General features: G+C 32.8%; 2 protein-coding genes and 1 long non-coding RNA gene across 4 annotated transcripts in view; 1 reads left to right on the forward strand and 2 right to left on the reverse strand.

Annotated features, from left to right (window-relative positions):
• The first annotated feature begins 1,830 nt into the window (after window positions 1–1,830).
• On the forward strand, window positions 1,831–8,305 carry LOC139781785 (protein FAM136A). The gene is made up of 3 exons (XM_071720684.1): window positions 1,831–2,030; window positions 6,754–6,894; window positions 7,937–8,305. The coding sequence occupies exons 1-3, from the start codon at window positions 1,947–1,949 to the stop codon at window positions 8,135–8,137; spliced, it is 426 nt and encodes a 141-aa protein (XP_071576785.1). The 5' UTR covers window positions 1,831–1,946; the 3' UTR covers window positions 8,138–8,305.
• Ttll5 (Tubulin tyrosine ligase-like 5) overlaps window positions 3,975–18,907 on the reverse strand; it is a 102,115-nt gene continuing 87,182 nt past the window's right edge. For both annotated transcript variants that reach the window (XM_071720673.1, XM_071720674.1), the window contains one exon: window positions 3,975–6,010. In XM_071720673.1, coding sequence (XP_071576774.1) covers window positions 5,995–6,010 — 16 coding nt within the window. In that variant the 3' untranslated portion in view covers window positions 3,975–5,994. The remainder of the gene's footprint in view (window positions 6,011–18,907) is intronic.
• Window positions 8,175–11,753, reverse strand: LOC139781787 (uncharacterized). The gene is made up of 2 exons (XR_011720681.1): window positions 9,681–11,753; window positions 8,175–9,598 (listed from the first exon to the last, which is right to left on the reverse strand). It is a non-coding gene; the product is annotated as an uncharacterized lncRNA (long non-coding RNA).

Here is an 18,907-nt window from a genome sequence, read left to right on the forward strand (position 1 = left end):
AGTCCGATCGTTTGGTGGTTAGCCGTTTTCCTGTAAAATCAAAATAAAATTTCCGGTGTGAAGTTAGCCGGACAATTTTTTTTTTTCAACCAATTTAACTTTTTTATAGCTCATTCGACGCGGAATCGTTTGGTGGTCACGAATATCACCAGTAAAACGTTTGGTGGTCAACCGTTTTCCCAGAAAATAGAAAAAACCGTATGCGCATAATGCCGGACATATCCCCTCTGTGCCATTAATCAGGAAAGTTGTATTTGTCACCCAAATTGACTTTGATAGGGCTCATTCGACGCGGAATCGTTTGGTGGTCACGAATATCGTTATTAAAACGTTTGGTGGTCAACCGTTTTCCCAGAAAATAGGAAAAACCGTACTCTCACGCCATTGGTCGTACAACTCCGTGACGTTAGCTCGGTAATTTGATGGATAAACATTATTTATTAATCAAATTGACTTTCATACGGCTCATTCGATGCGGAATCGTTTGGTGGTCACGAATATCATTGTTAAAACGTTTGGTGGTCAATCGTTTTCCTAAAAAATAGAAATAACCGTACGCTCACGCCATTGGTCGAATGACCCCGTGACGTTAGCTCGGTAATTTGATGGATAAATATTATTTATCAATCAAATTGACTTTCATACGGCTCATTCGACGCGGAATCGTTTGGTGGTCACGAATATCGCCATTAAAACGTTTGGTGGTCAACCGTTTTCCCAGAAAATAGGAAAAACCGTACGCTCACGCCATTGGTCGTATGACTCTGTGCTATTAATCAGAAAAATTGTATTTGTCACTCAAATTGACTTTCATACTGCTCGTTTGACGCGGAATCGTTTGGTGGTCACGAATATCGTCATTAAAACGTTTGGTGGTCAATCGTTTTCCTAAAAAATAGAAATAACCGTACGCTCACGCCATTGGTCGAATGACCCCGTGACGTTAGCTCGGTAATTTGATGGATAAATATTATTTATTGACCACCAAACGTTTTAATGACGATATTCGTGACCACCAAACGATTCCGCGTCGAATGAGCCGTATAAAAGTCAATTTGATTGATAAATAATGTTTATCCATCAAATTACCGAGCTAACGTCACGGAGTCGTTCGACCAATGGCGTGAGAGTACGGTTTTTCCTATATTCTGGGAAAACGGTTGACCACCAAACGTTTTAATAACGATATTCGTGACCACCAAACGATTCCGCGTCGAACGAGCTGTATGAAAGTCAATTTGATTGATAAATAATGTTTATCCATCAAATTACCGAGCTAACGTCACGGAGTCGTACGACCAATGGCGTGAGAGTACGGTTTTTCCTATTTTCTGGGAAAACGGTTGACCACCAAACGTTTTAATAACGATATTCGTGACCACCAAACGATTCCGCGTCGAATGAGCCCTATCAAAGTCAATTTGGGTGACAAATACAACTTTCCTGATTAATGGCACAGAGGGGATATGTCCGGCATTATGCGCATACGGTTTTTTCTATTTTCTGGGAAAACGGTTGACCACCAAACGTTTTACTGGTGATATTCGTGACCACCAAACGATTCCGCGTCGAATGAGCTATAAAAAAGTTAAATTGGTTGAAAAAAAAAAATTGTCCGGCTAACTTCACACCGGAAATTTCATTTTGATTTTACAGGAAAACGGCTAACCACCAAACGATCGGACTAGACTACCAAAGACCACCAAACGACCACCAATCGATACCAATTAATGAAAGTTCGATACGTTGAAGTTGTCCGGCCAACTTCATAGAGGTGCTGTTGCCTGGCATTGTGCAAGGGGCTTAAGCTTAAGCTCGTTCATTTCGCCGGTTAAGTTAGGTTATTTTACGTTTAGTAGTATCGCGGTTCATGTGTTTCACGAATTTTGTATCACATATTTTGTATTACAAATATAATCAAATTATAATAAACGTTTGAAGTAAAAATGGAAGAACAGAGAAAACGAGTCGAAGATCATACGACGAAAATGGTCGAAGAGATTGACAAGACATATTTACGAAAAATGCAGGTACTTCTGTTGAATTTCAGGTTATATGCTGACTGATTGTAGTACGTATGTAAAATATACATTTAATTATAATGTTTTTTTTATAATTACAGAAATAAAAGTATATATGTAAACATGTAATATTATTATTATATATTATATAATTTATTAATTATAGAGAATACACAAATATCTTTAGCGACTGTAATAATTAAGATTTTATTTACATGTGTATATTGGCATATAAAGTAAGGATGTGATAATAGGTTTGTTTTTTATTGCTGCAATAGACTGCATTAAAACTTCCCTTCATCAATTTTCAAACATATACCTATTTAAATACAAAGAGTGTACACTTGTTCAGCTATAAAAAACAGACCTAATGAAAATCGTCGAATAGTACCGTAAAAAAATTAAAAATATTTTTAATAATTATTCCTAAATAAGTTTCTATAAATTTTTAAAAATCTATCCTATTAATCAGATAAGTTGTATTTAATTATAATTTAATGAGTATATCTATAAATTATGATCAAATAATGATTTATAAACATCCTTTACAAGAAGAAAAATGTCTAGAAGATTGCTTATTTAAAAAATTTGAAAATAAACTGGTCTCTTAATAATAAATTGTTATTCTTTTGAATAACAACCTTTGAATTTGATATAGAACAGATTTAATTATTCTATATATATATATATATATATTTACTAATATTTTAAAAGATGTCTATTATAATTAACAATTTTATGTATACAGAATGTTCTAGAACTCTCTCTGTCGGTGCAAATAGGAAGGTGATTCTGCATGAAAAAATAAATTAAAAATGTAGAATAAACTTTTTATATAAGGCTTTGTTTTTCAGAAAAACAATTTTGAATGGTAATTATTTAGTATAGGGGAACCAGCCCCAATGACCTTGACCTTGACATATGTTGTCAAGGACATGACCCTGAGTAACTTTTCCTTATAACTTAGCCGTCGCTCATTCTTCATTAAAAAGTTATTAACAAACAAAGTTTGAAAAATATAGCAGTTATTTTGAGTATTGAAAGGTACAAACAAATGTATGTGGAAATAGTACATGTATGAACGAAGGAAAGTTATTTAAAGCAGTGAATCGTTTATATATTGAACAGTCTTTTTGTTAAAGTAGAGAATAGTTAGCATAGAAAAGGGTAAAAATGAAGATAAGGGGAGATACCTCCAATGATCTTGACCTTGACATATGTTGTCAAGAACATGACCCTGAGTAACTTTTCCTTATAACTTAATCGTGGGTCATTGCTTATTTAAAAGTTATAAACAAAAAAAGTTTAAAAAATATACAAGTTTGTATCAGTACTAAAGGAAGTATGTTGCTGTATGTGCAATAGACAGTACACATATCAGCAAATTACTTCCCTTAGTATCGATACAAACTGTTATATTTCTCAAACTTTTTTGTTCATAACTTTTAAATAAGCAATGAGCGACGATTAAGTTATAAGGAAAAGTTACTCAGGGTCATGTCCTTGACAGCACATGTCAAGGTCAAGGTCATTGGGGCTGGTTCCCCTATACTAAATAATTACCCGTTTTATCATATATATACATAATTACGTCTTTTGTATTAAAGAACTTTACCGATTTTGGGCTATCCGGGCCTAGTCATCAATCATACATAATTTTAAATAATAATGGTAAATTAAAGAAAAAATAGTTTTAGACCTTCAAATCTCTGCCGGAAGCAGAGATTCTGACCTCCTAATGATGTTATTTTATTCGTTTGATGGCTCATCATCACAGCTGTCCAAGATGCTAAATACGTCATTGCTATGCTCAGAAGGTACCTGTATATTAAAAAAATAAAAACAACTAGTACATCCACCGCTTCATGCTCTCTCCGTCCAGGACAGATTTTATTGGTATCTTTATATGGACATCACTGACTAACTGATTCCGAAATAAATACACGCTTGCAATCACCTAATAATGATTTTTTTATTTTTATTATGTACAGGAGTAGGTAGTAATTGTTCACCAAGTACAAAATAACTCGTCTTTATTGCGTGCGAGGAAGCGGTCATGTGACCGAGTTGAGAGTTACAATATGTCTGCCGGAAAGGCTGCTTATTCTATATGGCGGGACCGGAAAATGACTATCGTGCCCTCTCGCGGTTGTACTCTTATGACTATCGTGCCCTCTCGCGGTTGTACTCTTATGGCGGCTATTCAACTTGTGAACATAACAATTTTATTGAACAGTTGAACATGACTTCCAGAATTCTAGTTTTTGTTTTTATCCTCGCCTAAAGATTTCTTTTTGCGTCCAAACCATCTCCTCATGATAACAGCGATAACAAACAATTAAATGTTAAATATTTTTCGGATGATTATATTTGTTGACGCATTTTCTTAGCTAAGTTCTTGGTTTTATATTTGGTTAAGTTAAGCAGGCATTAATTTTACTAATTCATTATATTGTCATAGTAAGAAAAATCGGAATCAGTGACACAATCAGTGATGTCCATACAACGTGATACCAATGAATAAGTTTGTTCTAGGAGAGATTCGAGCATTTCAAGCCTTCGAGTATGAAGCGGCGGATGTACTAGTTATTTCTTTTTTTTAACAAAATTTAAACAAAGGGCTTGCGAAACTAGCAAGATATTTGTGCTACATTTATTATATTCTGAACAATACAGCTAATCAATAAACAAACGTTTCGGCCATTACTGTGGCCTTCTTCAGTGTAACAAAACAATAACCTTAATACTTTTTTTTTTAATATACAGGCATCTTCTGAGCATAGCAATGACGTATTTCTCATCTTGGACAGACATCTCTGATGATGAGCTATCGAATAAATAAATAAATGACATCATTAGAAGGTCAGAACTGCTTCCGGCGGGGGTTTGAGGATCTAAAACTATTTTTTCTTTAATATTATCATTATTACCTACAAAATTATATATGATTGATGACTAGGCCCGGAACAATAGCTTAAAACCCCTTATGAAAATGGGTGAGGTTCTTTGTACGAATACTTTCCAGTATGTTTCGTGTTTTTAAGTTTTCAAAAGCTAAACTGATATTTTCTTTCAATTGTTCGACACACTCGCAATATCGTGACAATATGCAATAGATTTAATGTAACCTCACAAATGTGTGTTAAGGTTCCTGTAGTGCGATTCTGTAACTCGTTATGCTGTCGTTATGTGTTTATAACGACAGTTGCGCAGGTATACTATATAATAAAAAAGCTGCGCAACTGTCGTTATGAGCACATAACGACGCATAACAAGTTACAGAATCGCACTACTGGGCTCTTTCCCGACATCTTGTGAGATTGTGACGTCAGAAGCGAGAAATGTTGAGAATTGGCACGTTGAGAATTCTTGCATGGCATTTCCAAATAAAAAGGTATTTGCATAAAATAACACTTCAGATTACTTTAGCACACTTCGAAAATACTTAGAGGGTTAGATTAGGTCTACCTCTTTCCCTTGATATAGTTAATAAACAAATTTACCAAAATTGAGTAAAAGTTGAAACTTTGAGGCACAGTATCTCGATTTTTATACTGCAAGAGGTACTGAAATTTATACCACGCATAAAGCACACCAAAATTAATGTATATTCATTTTCAAGAAAATCTATAGAAAATCGATTTTCTCTAGTATAAGGACCGGCGAACGTCCTTAAGGAGGGTGGTTGCTTAAATCAATTTGATAAGAATTAGTTTAAATTTATGGAGGATATTCGTCTATGGGAATCTGTCGTCCATGCCAAAGTTGAAGACAATTGCTGACACAGCAAAAATGTTATCTAACTTGTAATGTAACTCTCGAAAGCATATTAAAAAACTTGCACATTGCTTCCTCATAGTTTTTAAGTGTGCAAGTTTCTACTTGCACATTGCTTCAGTTTTATTCTATATTTTTTACTTATCTTTTCATGTCATCCCTCATCCTGAATTATATCCCCTCTCCACTAGTACTATCAGTTCTGGAACATCCTGTATATAAAATATATGTATATATAATAATATATAATAATATTTCATATATATATTATTTCATATATATATATTATACATATAACAATATTTCATACAATATTTCATATACATATACGAGGTGTCCCATTTTATTTTTGACAATCAAATATCTTGATATCACATAGTTTTAGAAAAAAAAATGTTTCAGACAAAAGTTGTAAGGTGTAAAATAATCTATTTACTGATCTTATCAGTTTGATCTTGGATGACGTCATCAAGGTCAGGATAAAGTTACCTTGAATTTTTTTAATGGGACCCCCTATTTTTCATGTTATATTCTCGTATAAAAGTATCCAGGTAAAGTCATTAAAAAGTGAATGCTTTACGAGATATTTCATACTTTACTATAAAAATATTATGACAAAATTTAAAATATCTCAAGAAATTTTTAACGAAACAAAGCTTTATTATAGTGTTTTGAAAACGTCTTGACAAAGGCTACAAAAATATAACACAAAAAATAGGGAATCCCATTTAAAAAATTCAAGGTGTTCTTGTTCTGAACTTGGCGACGCCATCCAAACTGATAAGATTAGTAAATAGATCTTTTTACACCCTACAATTTTTGTCTAAAACATTTTTTTATAAAACTTATATTTTCTGAGTTATTCAGGGGTACCGATCTTTTTTCCCTATCCTATATACATATAACAGTATATAACAGTTTTGTATTATATATATAAAATTATATTTGGTTTTAGAGAGATATGCACAAGTGTGCTGCACAATGTTGTGAAAATGAAACATATAGCATACCAAAAGTACATAACTGTGTGGAGAATTGTAGTTCCTCTTTAAATAAGGCACAACAATACGTTCAAGGAGAATTTGAACGAGTACAGGTAATTAAACTTGTTGAATTTATATAATTTCTATGATCTGACTGCTTGTGTATTTTGTAACATTTTGTTTAGAAGACGTTAAAGTATGTAAAGAGGTAGATGGCTGCAAACACACATGCATACACAAACTGTCAGGATTACACAATAAAAATATATTAAATTTATAATAATATGTATTTATATACAGGGTGATTGAGGAGGAACCTGCAATATTCCGGGAGGTGATAGTATTGATGATTCTAAGCAAAAAGAGTTATATCAACATAGGTCCTATTCCTAATGGTTACCGAGATAGCCTGGTTATAACGTGAAAAGGGCACCGCATGCGTATGGAGGGATAGAAATGAAAAACAAAGACTGACAACGATGTGCATTTGTTAATAGTTAGTTAATTGTTTGTTCTATTGTCTATAATAGCCTTAGGCTGGGCGCATACTACCGACTGTACATCGACTAAACTGTTTAATCGATGTCGAGTAGCAACAACGATTTCTTATCAATTAAACAATTTAATCGAGGACTGTATTATTACAGAATGAGTGTATTCAGTTTTAACGAACACGCTTCTCGTGTTAATTGGCTTATGTATTAGAAAATATAATACGATTTTTGTCGATAATATGCGACATTATAGACAATAGAACAAACAACCAACTAACTACTAACAACTGCACGTTGTTGTCAGTCTTGTTCTCTCATTTCTCTCCCTCCATACACATGGTGCTTTTTTCACGTTATAATCGGAATATCTCGGTAACCGTTAGGAATAGTATTTATGTTGATATGCCTCTTTTTGCTTAGAATCACCAATACTATCACTTTCTGGAATATTGCAGATTCCTCCTCAATCACCCTGTACACGCACGCACGCACGCACGCACGCACACACACATATATATATAATATGTTATCATGTTTTTCATATGCATATTTGTATGATATCCAAGCTAAAGAATGCTTTAAGCAAAAAAATTTAAATATGTTTTCTTTACTTAATTTTTAAGTATACTTTAGTTTTTAAAGTATGATGTATATTTTTCAGAATCGCTTACAAAGGTGCATAATGGAATGCAATGATAATATAAAGGACAAAATGGGACCAAATCCGACTCAGAGTGAAGTAGACAGGTATAGCGAAGAATTTGAAAAGTGTGCCACTAAGTGTGTAGACTCTTATTGCGAATTACTGCCGACCTTGGAAAAAACTATGAAGAAAGTCCTCAGTAAAAATGAGTTATCGTAATATCTTTCTCAGCTGGGAAATAAATGTTAACTCTGCGTCTTACTTGTAACATCTTTAATTAAAAATGTCTTCTGGCTAGCATATTACTTTAAAAAAATGTACTATGTACAAAATAAATGCAGCAGCATTTAAATCTGTTACTTACATGTATATAAATTGTTGAAAATATTTTTTACATGATTTATTTAATAATCCCAAAAAATTTATCTAAAAAAAACCATGATTATCTTAATCCTATCTCTTTTTCTCTTTTTTATTTCTTTCCTTTTTACTGTATCTATTTACAAGTGCCTATATAAAACATAAGAAATATAGAAAAAAATCAGCCGTTTAGTTAAAATCTATATCAGCGTGTGAGAATCAATAACAAATGACAGATTGGTACGCACGTAAATGTAGGTTTTGATTTGAGTGCGTGCTATTGTACGCGATATTGTTGGCTAACTTTTATTGCTCATAACTCAAAAACAATTGTCTTGACATTTTTATATTAGAATTTACGATTTTAATTGGTCTCTAGGATAACTGGCATGCAAAAATATTATACAGTAATTTTAGGAGATCTTGTTTATAGCGTGAACTAACTCACTGTTAATCAACTAATTTATTTTCATTGTTAGCGGCTTCTAAGCGGATCCAATTTTTTTTAATTATATTGTATATAATTCGATTCATAACCCAGCAAACGCAAAAGGATTAAAAGATATTAAAATTTTTTAATACCTTTGAATCCCTTTTTTGGCGGAATTAGATGAAATTAGATGGGATTCGAAATGAGATGGTCCAATCCCATGGAATCCAAAATTCTTGGAGAAATAAAAAAAATTATTTATTTCGAAATTTTATTACTATTTTTTAACTAAATTTGTTTCTTAAGATGCAGTCTATGATTATAAATATTTCCTCGTATTTGAAAAAAACACACCTTGGTGGGATTCGAACTCGGGACCTCTGGATCGTGAGCCAACTGCCTTACGTGGTGGACTACTTCTTAATTTAATGTAAGTGTTATATATAGTCTACATATGGGATAACCAGCGCAAATATATAATTTTTCAAAAATCATCTTAAGAAACAAATTCAGTTTAAAAAGAGTAGGTAATAAAATTTTGAATTAGATATATAATATAATATTTCTTAATGTCGGGTGAATGTCAGAAACCAGTGTCGGCTCATTACGAAATTTTGTGTTCGTAAATATATTTATGAAAAAAGTATATTTATAAAGTTAAAACATCCTTATCAATTTCACTTTATTCTATGCAGAAATTCTTTTGCGCGCGCAATGGAACTAACCTCTCAATCATGCAGTGATTCAGTGCTGTACCGTGCAGCTATATCTTATGGATCTCTCAACCATAATATTTGTGCTGCAGACCACATAAGAGAGATAGCAATAATTCTTTGGTTGAGGCAACCATATACGAGGGTATTGTAACCGAATGTCACGTATCGTAAGAACTACGGTTATGAAAACTGTATAAATGAGCATATTTTAACAGCTACATTCAATGTAATATCAATTTAACTTGAATTCACATACATTTCTTTTTCAATCATAGAGAATGTTGTTGTAACAACCGTAGCAATTTTCTCCGTGTGAGATACCACATATGTGGAAGATAAGATCGCTAACAACAAGTAATCAATTTTTAGTGTCGATAGTCGAGGTTGCTTCAAAGATGGTTCTAGTAGACATTGGAGAACAAATGTATGTTTGTTCAATGCCTAATGTATTCGAGGCTGATTAATTAAAACCTTTTACTTTTAAAAATTATCTTTAATCGATAATTTTATGTAAAATTGATAATGTAATTTATTGTAAGAATGCGTATTATAATACTTAATATTATTTTTAAAAACACTATGTCTTATATGACTTTATGTGCTTGTTACTCGGAGTATCCAGATAGCACAGAGAATAAAAAAAGAATTCTTTTGTATGTCACCAATTCTGAATTCTTTTTTAGATGCAAAAAGAATTCTTCTTAGAAAAAGAATTCTTTTTGCATCTAAAAAAGAATTCAGAATTAGTGACATAAAAAAGAATTCTTTTTCGAATCTCTGTGCTATCTGGGCTAGAGGGTAGATTAGAATACAATTCTCCTCATCGAGCTCACGCTGTACGCTGAAAAACGAAAAATAATATAATTTATTTTATTGTCAACTTAATTGTATATATATTTGCAATAAAAATTGTCTAATATGATTTTTGTAAATAAAACGTTTTATTTTAATGTAACAATACCGACTGTTGAATATTTAAAAAATTTAATGTTTTACATTAGTCTGTTTATCCCAAAGTTACCAAAAATTAAACTAATACGGAACTTTTAAAATTACAATTAATTCATAAGAATGATTTTCAATTTTGTAAGTGATAGGGAATGACATATTCAATATATATTATAGACTCAAATAACGATGGGATAAAACTAGGAATTTAACGTATTATACTCGTTTTTCAATCTTAATTTGGAATAAAATGGAATTTGTTCTGTTGTAAATATCGCCGAAATTCAATGGAATTCGATATATACATATTGATTTCCAAATTTGGGATTCAATGGTATTTATTTCATTGTCGGAATAGTCGGAATTCAATGGAGTTCAACACAAACACTTTTCAATCCCTATCCTGGCATTCAATGGTATTCATTTTATTGTCAGAATAGACGGAATTCAATGGAATTCAATACGGAAATTTTTAATTCCTAGTTTGGCATTCAATGGTATTCATTTCGTTAACGGAATCAATGGTATTCAATGGAATTCATGACGAAACTTTCCAATCCCTAACCTGGCATTCAGTGGTATTTATTTCGTTACGTTTTTGTGTCGGAATTGGATGGGATTCAAAAAAGACAAATTCTTTCCAAAATAAGGAATTCCATGATATTGAAACTATTTCAATCCCTTTTTTGGACAAAATGGAATTCGGAAAGTCCTTAATTGAATTCCTGCACGGAGAAAAAGTTACGGTTGCTACAACAGAATAATAATGTTAATTTTCGCCCATCCATACAAAAGGGTTATGGAAACCATAGTACTCTGGAAGTGACCTATATGGTTGCCCTAACCTTAGTGAGGGTAGCTACTATATGGATGTTGCAACCATAATATATGGATGTTACAACCATAATGAACAAATATTCACCCGACAAAAAAAATTATTTATTTCGAAATTTTATTACTATTTTTTAACTAAATTTGTTTCTTAAGATGCATCTATGATTATAAATATTTTCTCGTATTTGAAAAAAAACACTTACCTTGGTGGGATTCGAACTCGGGACCTCTGGATCGTGAGCCAACTGCCTTACGTGGTAGACTACTTCTTAATTTAATGTAAGTGTTATATATAGTCTACATATGTCGTAATCAGCGCAAATATATAATTTTTCAAAAATCATCTTAAGAAACAAATTCAGTTTAAAAAGAGTAATAAAATTTTGAATTAGATATATGATATAATATTTCTTAATGTCGGGTGAATGTCAGAAACCAGTGTCGGCTTATTACGAAATTTTGTGTTCGTAAATATATTTATGAAAAAAGTATATTTATAAAGTTAAAACATCCTTATCAAATCCACTTTATTCTATGCAGAAATTCTTTTGCGCGCGCAATGGAACTAAACTCTCAATCATGCAGTGATTCAGTGCTGTACCGTGCAGCTATATCTTATGGATCTCTCAACCATAATACTTGTGCTGCAGACCACATAAGAGAGATAGCAATAATCCTTTGGTTGAGGCAACCATATACGAGGGTATTGTAACCGAATGTCACGTATCGTAAGAACTACGGTTATGAAAACTGTATAAATGAGCATATCTTAACAGCTACATTCAATGTAATATCAATTTAACTTGAATTCACATACATTTCTTTTTCAATCATAGAGAATGTTGTTGTAACAACCGTAGCAATTTTCTCCGTGTGGCAATCCCGTTTTAATTCTTTTCAATCTTTTTTCGTTTGCTGGGAAAGCCAACAAAGCTTCGAGAAGTTGAAAATTTTTTTAATTTTCTATATGTGAATAATGAATATAATCAAAACATTTATTGCTTGGACACATGTGCGCACATACAGACATCAGTATTTTTTTTATGGAGAAATGAAAAACATTCCTTACCTCTTTTTTACTTTGCAGAAATGTCAGGCTTATAAACATTAGCAGACACAATATAATAAACAGATGGAACGCATTAATGATTTGTATTAAACGAGAAAGTTAGTTTAGTATATAACGCGTCAATTGTAATATTATTTTTGATCGATCTCAATCGAATTATTCAATATTATTGTTATAAATGCTACAATTCTTTAATTCTTTAATTATATAGGGTGTAACAAAAAGGTCGGGACCCTGGATTATCTCGGAAAGTTGATGTTTTCGGAAGAAATGTTTTATACAAAAGTTGTAGGATACCAAGTTACCCATCATGAGGTGATATTGGTTTGACCTTGAAAGATCTTTGGAAAGTCACATCAAAGTTACATTGAGTTTTTTAAATGGGTACCCCTATTTTTTATTGTAAATTCTTGTAGCCGACGTCGAGAACTTTACAAAACAGTATAAGTAAAGTCCATTTGACCAAGAACTATTCGAGATATGCGCCGCTAAAATTTAAGTATCGCCGGGCGTTAGCGTTATTTCGAGGTTTAGGGACTCCAAACAGCGGTCGGTGACCCAGCCAGCTAAGGCAAGATCGGAAGGTGATCCAGCCAGCTAAGGCAAGATCGGAAGGTGACCCAGCCAGCTAAGGCAAGATCGGAAGGTGATCCAGCCAGCTAAGGCAAGATCGGAAGGTGACCCAGCCAGCTAAGGCAAGATCGGAAGGTGATCCAGCCAGCTAAGGCGATTTTATAATAAATGCTCGAATTGCGCACCATTTACGGTCTGACAATGAGCTAATCGATCGTAAAAGTTGGATACGGCATTCCTGATGAAGCTGTGTGAAAGATGAAAACGGTAGCGAGTCGCTCTTGTCTTTACCTTCTTCGAAGACTGCTACTCCGGTAAAGATTTATCCGGGGTCAAACAGCGAAACACAGCTTCGTAATTGCCCGCGAAAAAGATCAACAACGGACTGAAAGATCCGAAGATAAACACCGCCGACGCAATCGTTTTTTTGCCGACCGCTGTTTGGAGTCCCTAAACCTCGAAATAACGCTAACGCCCGGCGATACTTAAACTTTAGCGGCGCATATCTCGAATAGTTCTTGGTCAAATGGACTTTACTTATACTGTTTTGTAAAGTTCTCGACGTCGGCTACAAGAATTTACAATAAAAAATAGGGGTACCCATTTAAAAAACTCAATGTAACTTTGATGTGACTTTCCAAAGATCTTTCAAGGTCAAACCAATATCACCTCATGATGGGTAACTTGGTATCCTACAACTTTTGTATAAAACATTTCTTCCGAAAACATCAACTTTCCGAGATAATCCAGGGTCCCGACCTTTTTGTTACACCCTGTATAGTATACTCGCTGCATCTCACTCGGATAAATTATATCTCTTGTTTTTGAGTTACTCCGAATTTCGAGGAAGGAAATTCTCCGTCTCGTCCTTTTAGATTGTAATTCAACTGATCTGTAGATCGATGCAGATATGGCCTTTCCCTACCTTGGGTATTGATATTGCGATACCTGCGCAAACATGATCCACGTTCGCTCAGTAGCCGCCGGATCTCGGAACAAGCGTTACATAAGTAATATCTATCGAGATTTTACGTTCGGACCGTTCGGTCATGTTAGAAATTCGTTCATTATTACTCAAAACGCTTTTGCTATTTCTGTTTTAATTCTTCAATTTTTGTCTCATTGTTGCTCAACGAGTGTTGGTGTTTTAGTATTTTAACGATTTTTTTTAGTATTTGGAAAAATGGAAAAGGTAAGAATTTATTCGTAAAGATATAATGCAAAGATAAAGATATATATAAATTTCTTTTAAATTTGCGCAAAACATACGGATATATAAAAATGACGTTTATCGCAGTTTGTCATCTTTGTGATAAACATTTTCGATTCTGCTATATCTACATTAACTTTTCTATATACATACATATATAGCTCTATATTCGAAACATTTTAATTCTGCAAATTTTGCAAGGTGTCTACTATAAACTTGTCAGCAGAAATACAACAGAAAAGCCAGCAAAGATACAACAGAATTTGCTAATCAGAATATGGTGATAAATCAACTGCAGAAATCTGCCATTTTGTAATCACTTATAAATGATATGTTTTATTTAAATGGTTACGAAATGATAAATTCTATTCGGTTTCTGCAAATAATCTATCAGCAGATTTATGTCAGTAAATCTGTTGCAGAACACGAGCTTAAGGGGATGCTGGAGCCGCAGACGAACTCGATCAGCGTCGATAAAGAAGTGCTCACCGATTCTTACACATACATACAGAACGCAGGCGAACTCGATCAGCGTCGATAAAGAAGTGCTCACCGATTCTTACACATACCTACAGAGCGCCTGCTCTAGGGCTACCCGTTATACTGATCCGTATGTTTTTGTTGGCTGAATTCGGGGAGACGCGTAACATGTGCATATGAAATTTTCAAACACACTTTTCTCTTATACTAAAGCTCGCAGCTCATTTCTGCAAGCGCAGGATTCTTCTTTATTGTATTTCCGAGACAGCTGCAAGGTTTTTGTATACGTACACAGTCTAAAACTTTTATGTGCAACAAATGTTGTCATGAGTCGATCGCAGAATCGAAAATAAAACTTTAATTTTCTAATGTCTTTTCATTTTTCATACGCAAATGGTGTCTGCTGTCTTCGTTATCGTCCATACTTTAATTCTGGACAAAAAATTTTTAATTCGGTGAAATCAATTAAAAGATTAGTGTGTCTGAAAATATCGCGGTAAAACAGAGCTGTCTCCAGCATCCCCTTAAGTGGATGCGATTGATGTCGATCTGTCACAATATTGTGCTAGAATCTATATACCAGCAAACAAGCGTATTATTAACATTTTGTTTATTGAGTCGTTTTCATTAAAAGAAATATCTTTAAAATTTTCAAAAGATATGTGTGATAACGATCAGGACACCTTGTAAGATAAAAAAAACCAATTGACAACATCAAATTCAATCGATGAAAACACTAACACATTAGTGATGTGCACTATGTGTTATATAATGTATATTAAAACCGTTATACATTGATCTAATCAGTGTGTAAAGTAAAATGCAATGCAAATATCTCAAATAATAAAATACATATTTTTCCAAATAGCATATTAGTGTATTGAGGATTTCGCGGTTTGACCGCGGTTTATGTATTTATATTACACATTTTTTTACGTCGAGTTGTGTGCAATGATTTTAATGTGCAAAAATTCCAACCAAATTCGCTAATAGATGATTTAGCATTTCTAATTCCTCAGATAGCCAAATCTACCGAGAACAGATTTTGAGAGTATCTGCTGCAAACTTTATCGATATAATACCAGCAGAAATTTCTAATTAATTAATTATTATATAATATATATTAATTATTATATATTATTATAACAGAATTTGTTAATAGTGTTAACCGAATATGGTAGATTGACTTCAGAAACTGACAATGAGCAAAATCTGCATTTCGTAACCATTTAAATGACATTCCATTTAAATATGAAACAAAATGACAATTCTGATCGGTTTCTGTCGACAATTTGCTGTCAGATTATATCAGCAGGCTTTGCCGACAAAACACGAGTTTAATGCGGACACACAGATCCACGAGCACCATTATAGCGGAAAGCGAGGAGGACGCGCCCCTCCAATATACATGCAAATATATGATAATTTCGAGTAAATTAAAGTAATGTTTACATGTGTAATGTGAAAATCCTAACAAGTTAAACTTTAAATTATACTCTTTTTATTTTTTATTTATGTATTTATTTAATTTATGTTTTTTTAGCTTTCCAAAGTCTCCCCAAAAATTATAGCTAACAGCGTCAGTGAACAGATTATACCAGATCTGGGCACGTATTATGGAACTTTTCGGAATAGATTCCGATCGGAATTGTTTAGTTATTTCCTGGATTTCTATTGTGTTTTCTAGGGTAAACGGAATAATTCCGATCGGAATCCATTTCAAGAAGTTCCATAATACGTGCCCTAGCTGTTGCGATATCTGAGTAAATCTGCTGCCAATCTGTTGTTGTACTGCGAGCAGTTTGCTTACTGTTCGCATCGAGCCGCTCGGATCGATGTATAAATAATATACTTTTTATACATTTTTTATGTGGTTTACTATTTAACGACTTTCTAATAAAACATACCTATTTTTCCACAAGTGCAGCAATTATTTTGTGCATAAAAGTCATCGTACAAGTATTACATTTTATTACATGTTTTTAATTTTTCAAAAAAGATTATTTTTATATTTAAAATTGGAAAAAACTTATTTAAAATTTTTTAAAGATTTCTGAAATTTTCAAAAATAATATAAGATTTCATATTTTAAATAGTTCTATGTGTAATTCTTTTTTAAAGATTATATACACACGCACGAAGACACTATTTGTAGTGTAAACATTTTGTTTATTTAACTTGAAAGGATATAGAAATGTTTAATTATAATTATTAATTTAGTTTAATTATTTTATATATTTAAATTAATAATTCTTATCATTTATAATATTTTCACAAATTTACATTAAAATTTGTGAATGCAAATCAATCTTTCCTCACTCGTCAAAACATATTTGTGAAAATCATTTGAAATCGGAGAATAATGATTATGAGATTAAGACGTAACATCTATCTTTCCTTTCACTCGTGTGACGTTTACAAAATCCGTGCCACATATAATACATATCATAAGAAACCTATCAATATATAGTTGTGACTATACAAGTATTTATGGTTTTCATGCATCGTCTAACGTCTGACACATCAAACCAAATTTGTTTTTTTTTAAGTTTCCGATTTCTTATGTCTCACACAGACACACAATCATATTTTGATGTCAAAAAGAATAATCATATAAACTCTTTTCATGTATTTAATTATGGATAATAAATCAGTCTTTTTCTTATATTATTACTCGTTCTTGGGTATAGATTTACGAAATGTTCTGGATGCGCGCTCTCTCTCTCTCTCTCTCTCTCTCTCTCTCTCTCTCTCTCTCTCTCTCTCTCTCTCTCTCTCTCTCTCTCTCTCTCTCTCTCTCTCTCTCTCTCTCTCTCTCTCTCTCTCCTCTCTCTCTCTCTCTCCTCTCTCTCTCTCTCTCTCTCTCTCTCTCTCTCTCTCTCTCTCTCTCTCTCTCTCTCTCTCTCTCTCCCTCTCCCTCCCTCCCCTCTCTCCTCTCCCCCCTCTCTCTCCCCTCTCTCCTCTCCCCCCCCCTCTCTCTCTCCCTCACCTTTCTTTTCAATTCGTAAATTATCAAATAGTTGTAAAACACTTTAAAATCAGTTATAAAAGTTCTATTTTCACATTACAACATCCATGAAAAAAAGAGAAACACACCTTTTATTTGTTACATACAAAAGCCTTTAATATCTTCCCCTTTTGAGATAGATATTTTTTAATCAGATATATGTTATGTCTTTATATTTACATCATGAATCAGAGTTATCTGACAGTTTGACATCTTCAAATGTTTCATACAATTATAAAAGATTAAAAGAACGTAAGATTAAAATGATTAAAAAGTATGGAAAAGAACTGATTTCAATGCTATTTTAATATTGTATTATATATAGTATAGAAATTTCTTTTAACTTTTAACATCATAGTACAGTGGTTGCAATATACCTATATAAGTGATTAGAAACCTCTCTTATTATGGCGTACTGAATTCTGTTTGTCACCTGTATTCGTAATTACTTTTAGAGATCTCATAAAATGATACGTACTATTACATGATGAATGATGTGAGACCTTCACGCATTCTAGACGCGATTATTACAGTACGTATACAATAGAGGATTATTTGTGTCAAAGATGTAGGATAAAACTTTCAGCGTCGGAAAAGATATAAAAGTTGAAATTTATTTGTTGTGATTTGCATAGTTTCGACATTAATTATGTAATTAATATAATATACTATTTCTATATATATCCGTGTGTAACGTTATAAAGAGAAAGTAAATCAACGATTCATGGTTATCTAACTAGAATTTAATAACGTGATTTAACCATAAAGATAATTTGATGCTTATATTTATTTACATTTATTTTATGTATACATTCATTTATACATGTTAGAATTTACACTCTATATCAAATTTTGGTTTATATTTTAATGCCTTTTACATGCGCATATTTAATATGTTTGATATTGAATACAAATTCAATAATAATATACGTAGTATATACTATATTATACAGATTACGTAATCTGTAAGATTTTCAGCTTTACTAAAATTTCAGATTTAAATCTCGAAGTTTCAAGTGATCTAATGTTAGGAATAAACGGTGCCAGACTAGAGTCAAGCTCAACAGGATCTTCTTTCCCCGCTAATTTTTCCAAGCCCGTTCCCTTGGCAGTGGTTTCGCTAGATAGTAGATAGGGACAGTGGGAATCTCGTTAATTCATTCATGCACGTCACTAATTAGATGACGAGGCATTTGGCTACCTTAAGAGAGTCATTATATATACAGGGTATCCCAATTTAACTTTCGCACTGTAGTATCTCGGGAACCAATGATTTTATTGAGAAATGTTTCAGAAAGTTGTACCTATGGTTTGGAGGGGATCATCAAATAAGTTAACTAAATTTAGGGTCCGGCGCGCACT

This window comes from Temnothorax nylanderi, unplaced genomic scaffold (genome assembly GCF_030848795.1).
Source record: "Temnothorax nylanderi isolate EJ_2023f unplaced genomic scaffold, tnyl_v1.0 TNYL_tig0362_pilon, whole genome shotgun sequence".
Taxonomy (NCBI): Eukaryota; Metazoa; Arthropoda; class Insecta; order Hymenoptera; family Formicidae; genus Temnothorax; species Temnothorax nylanderi.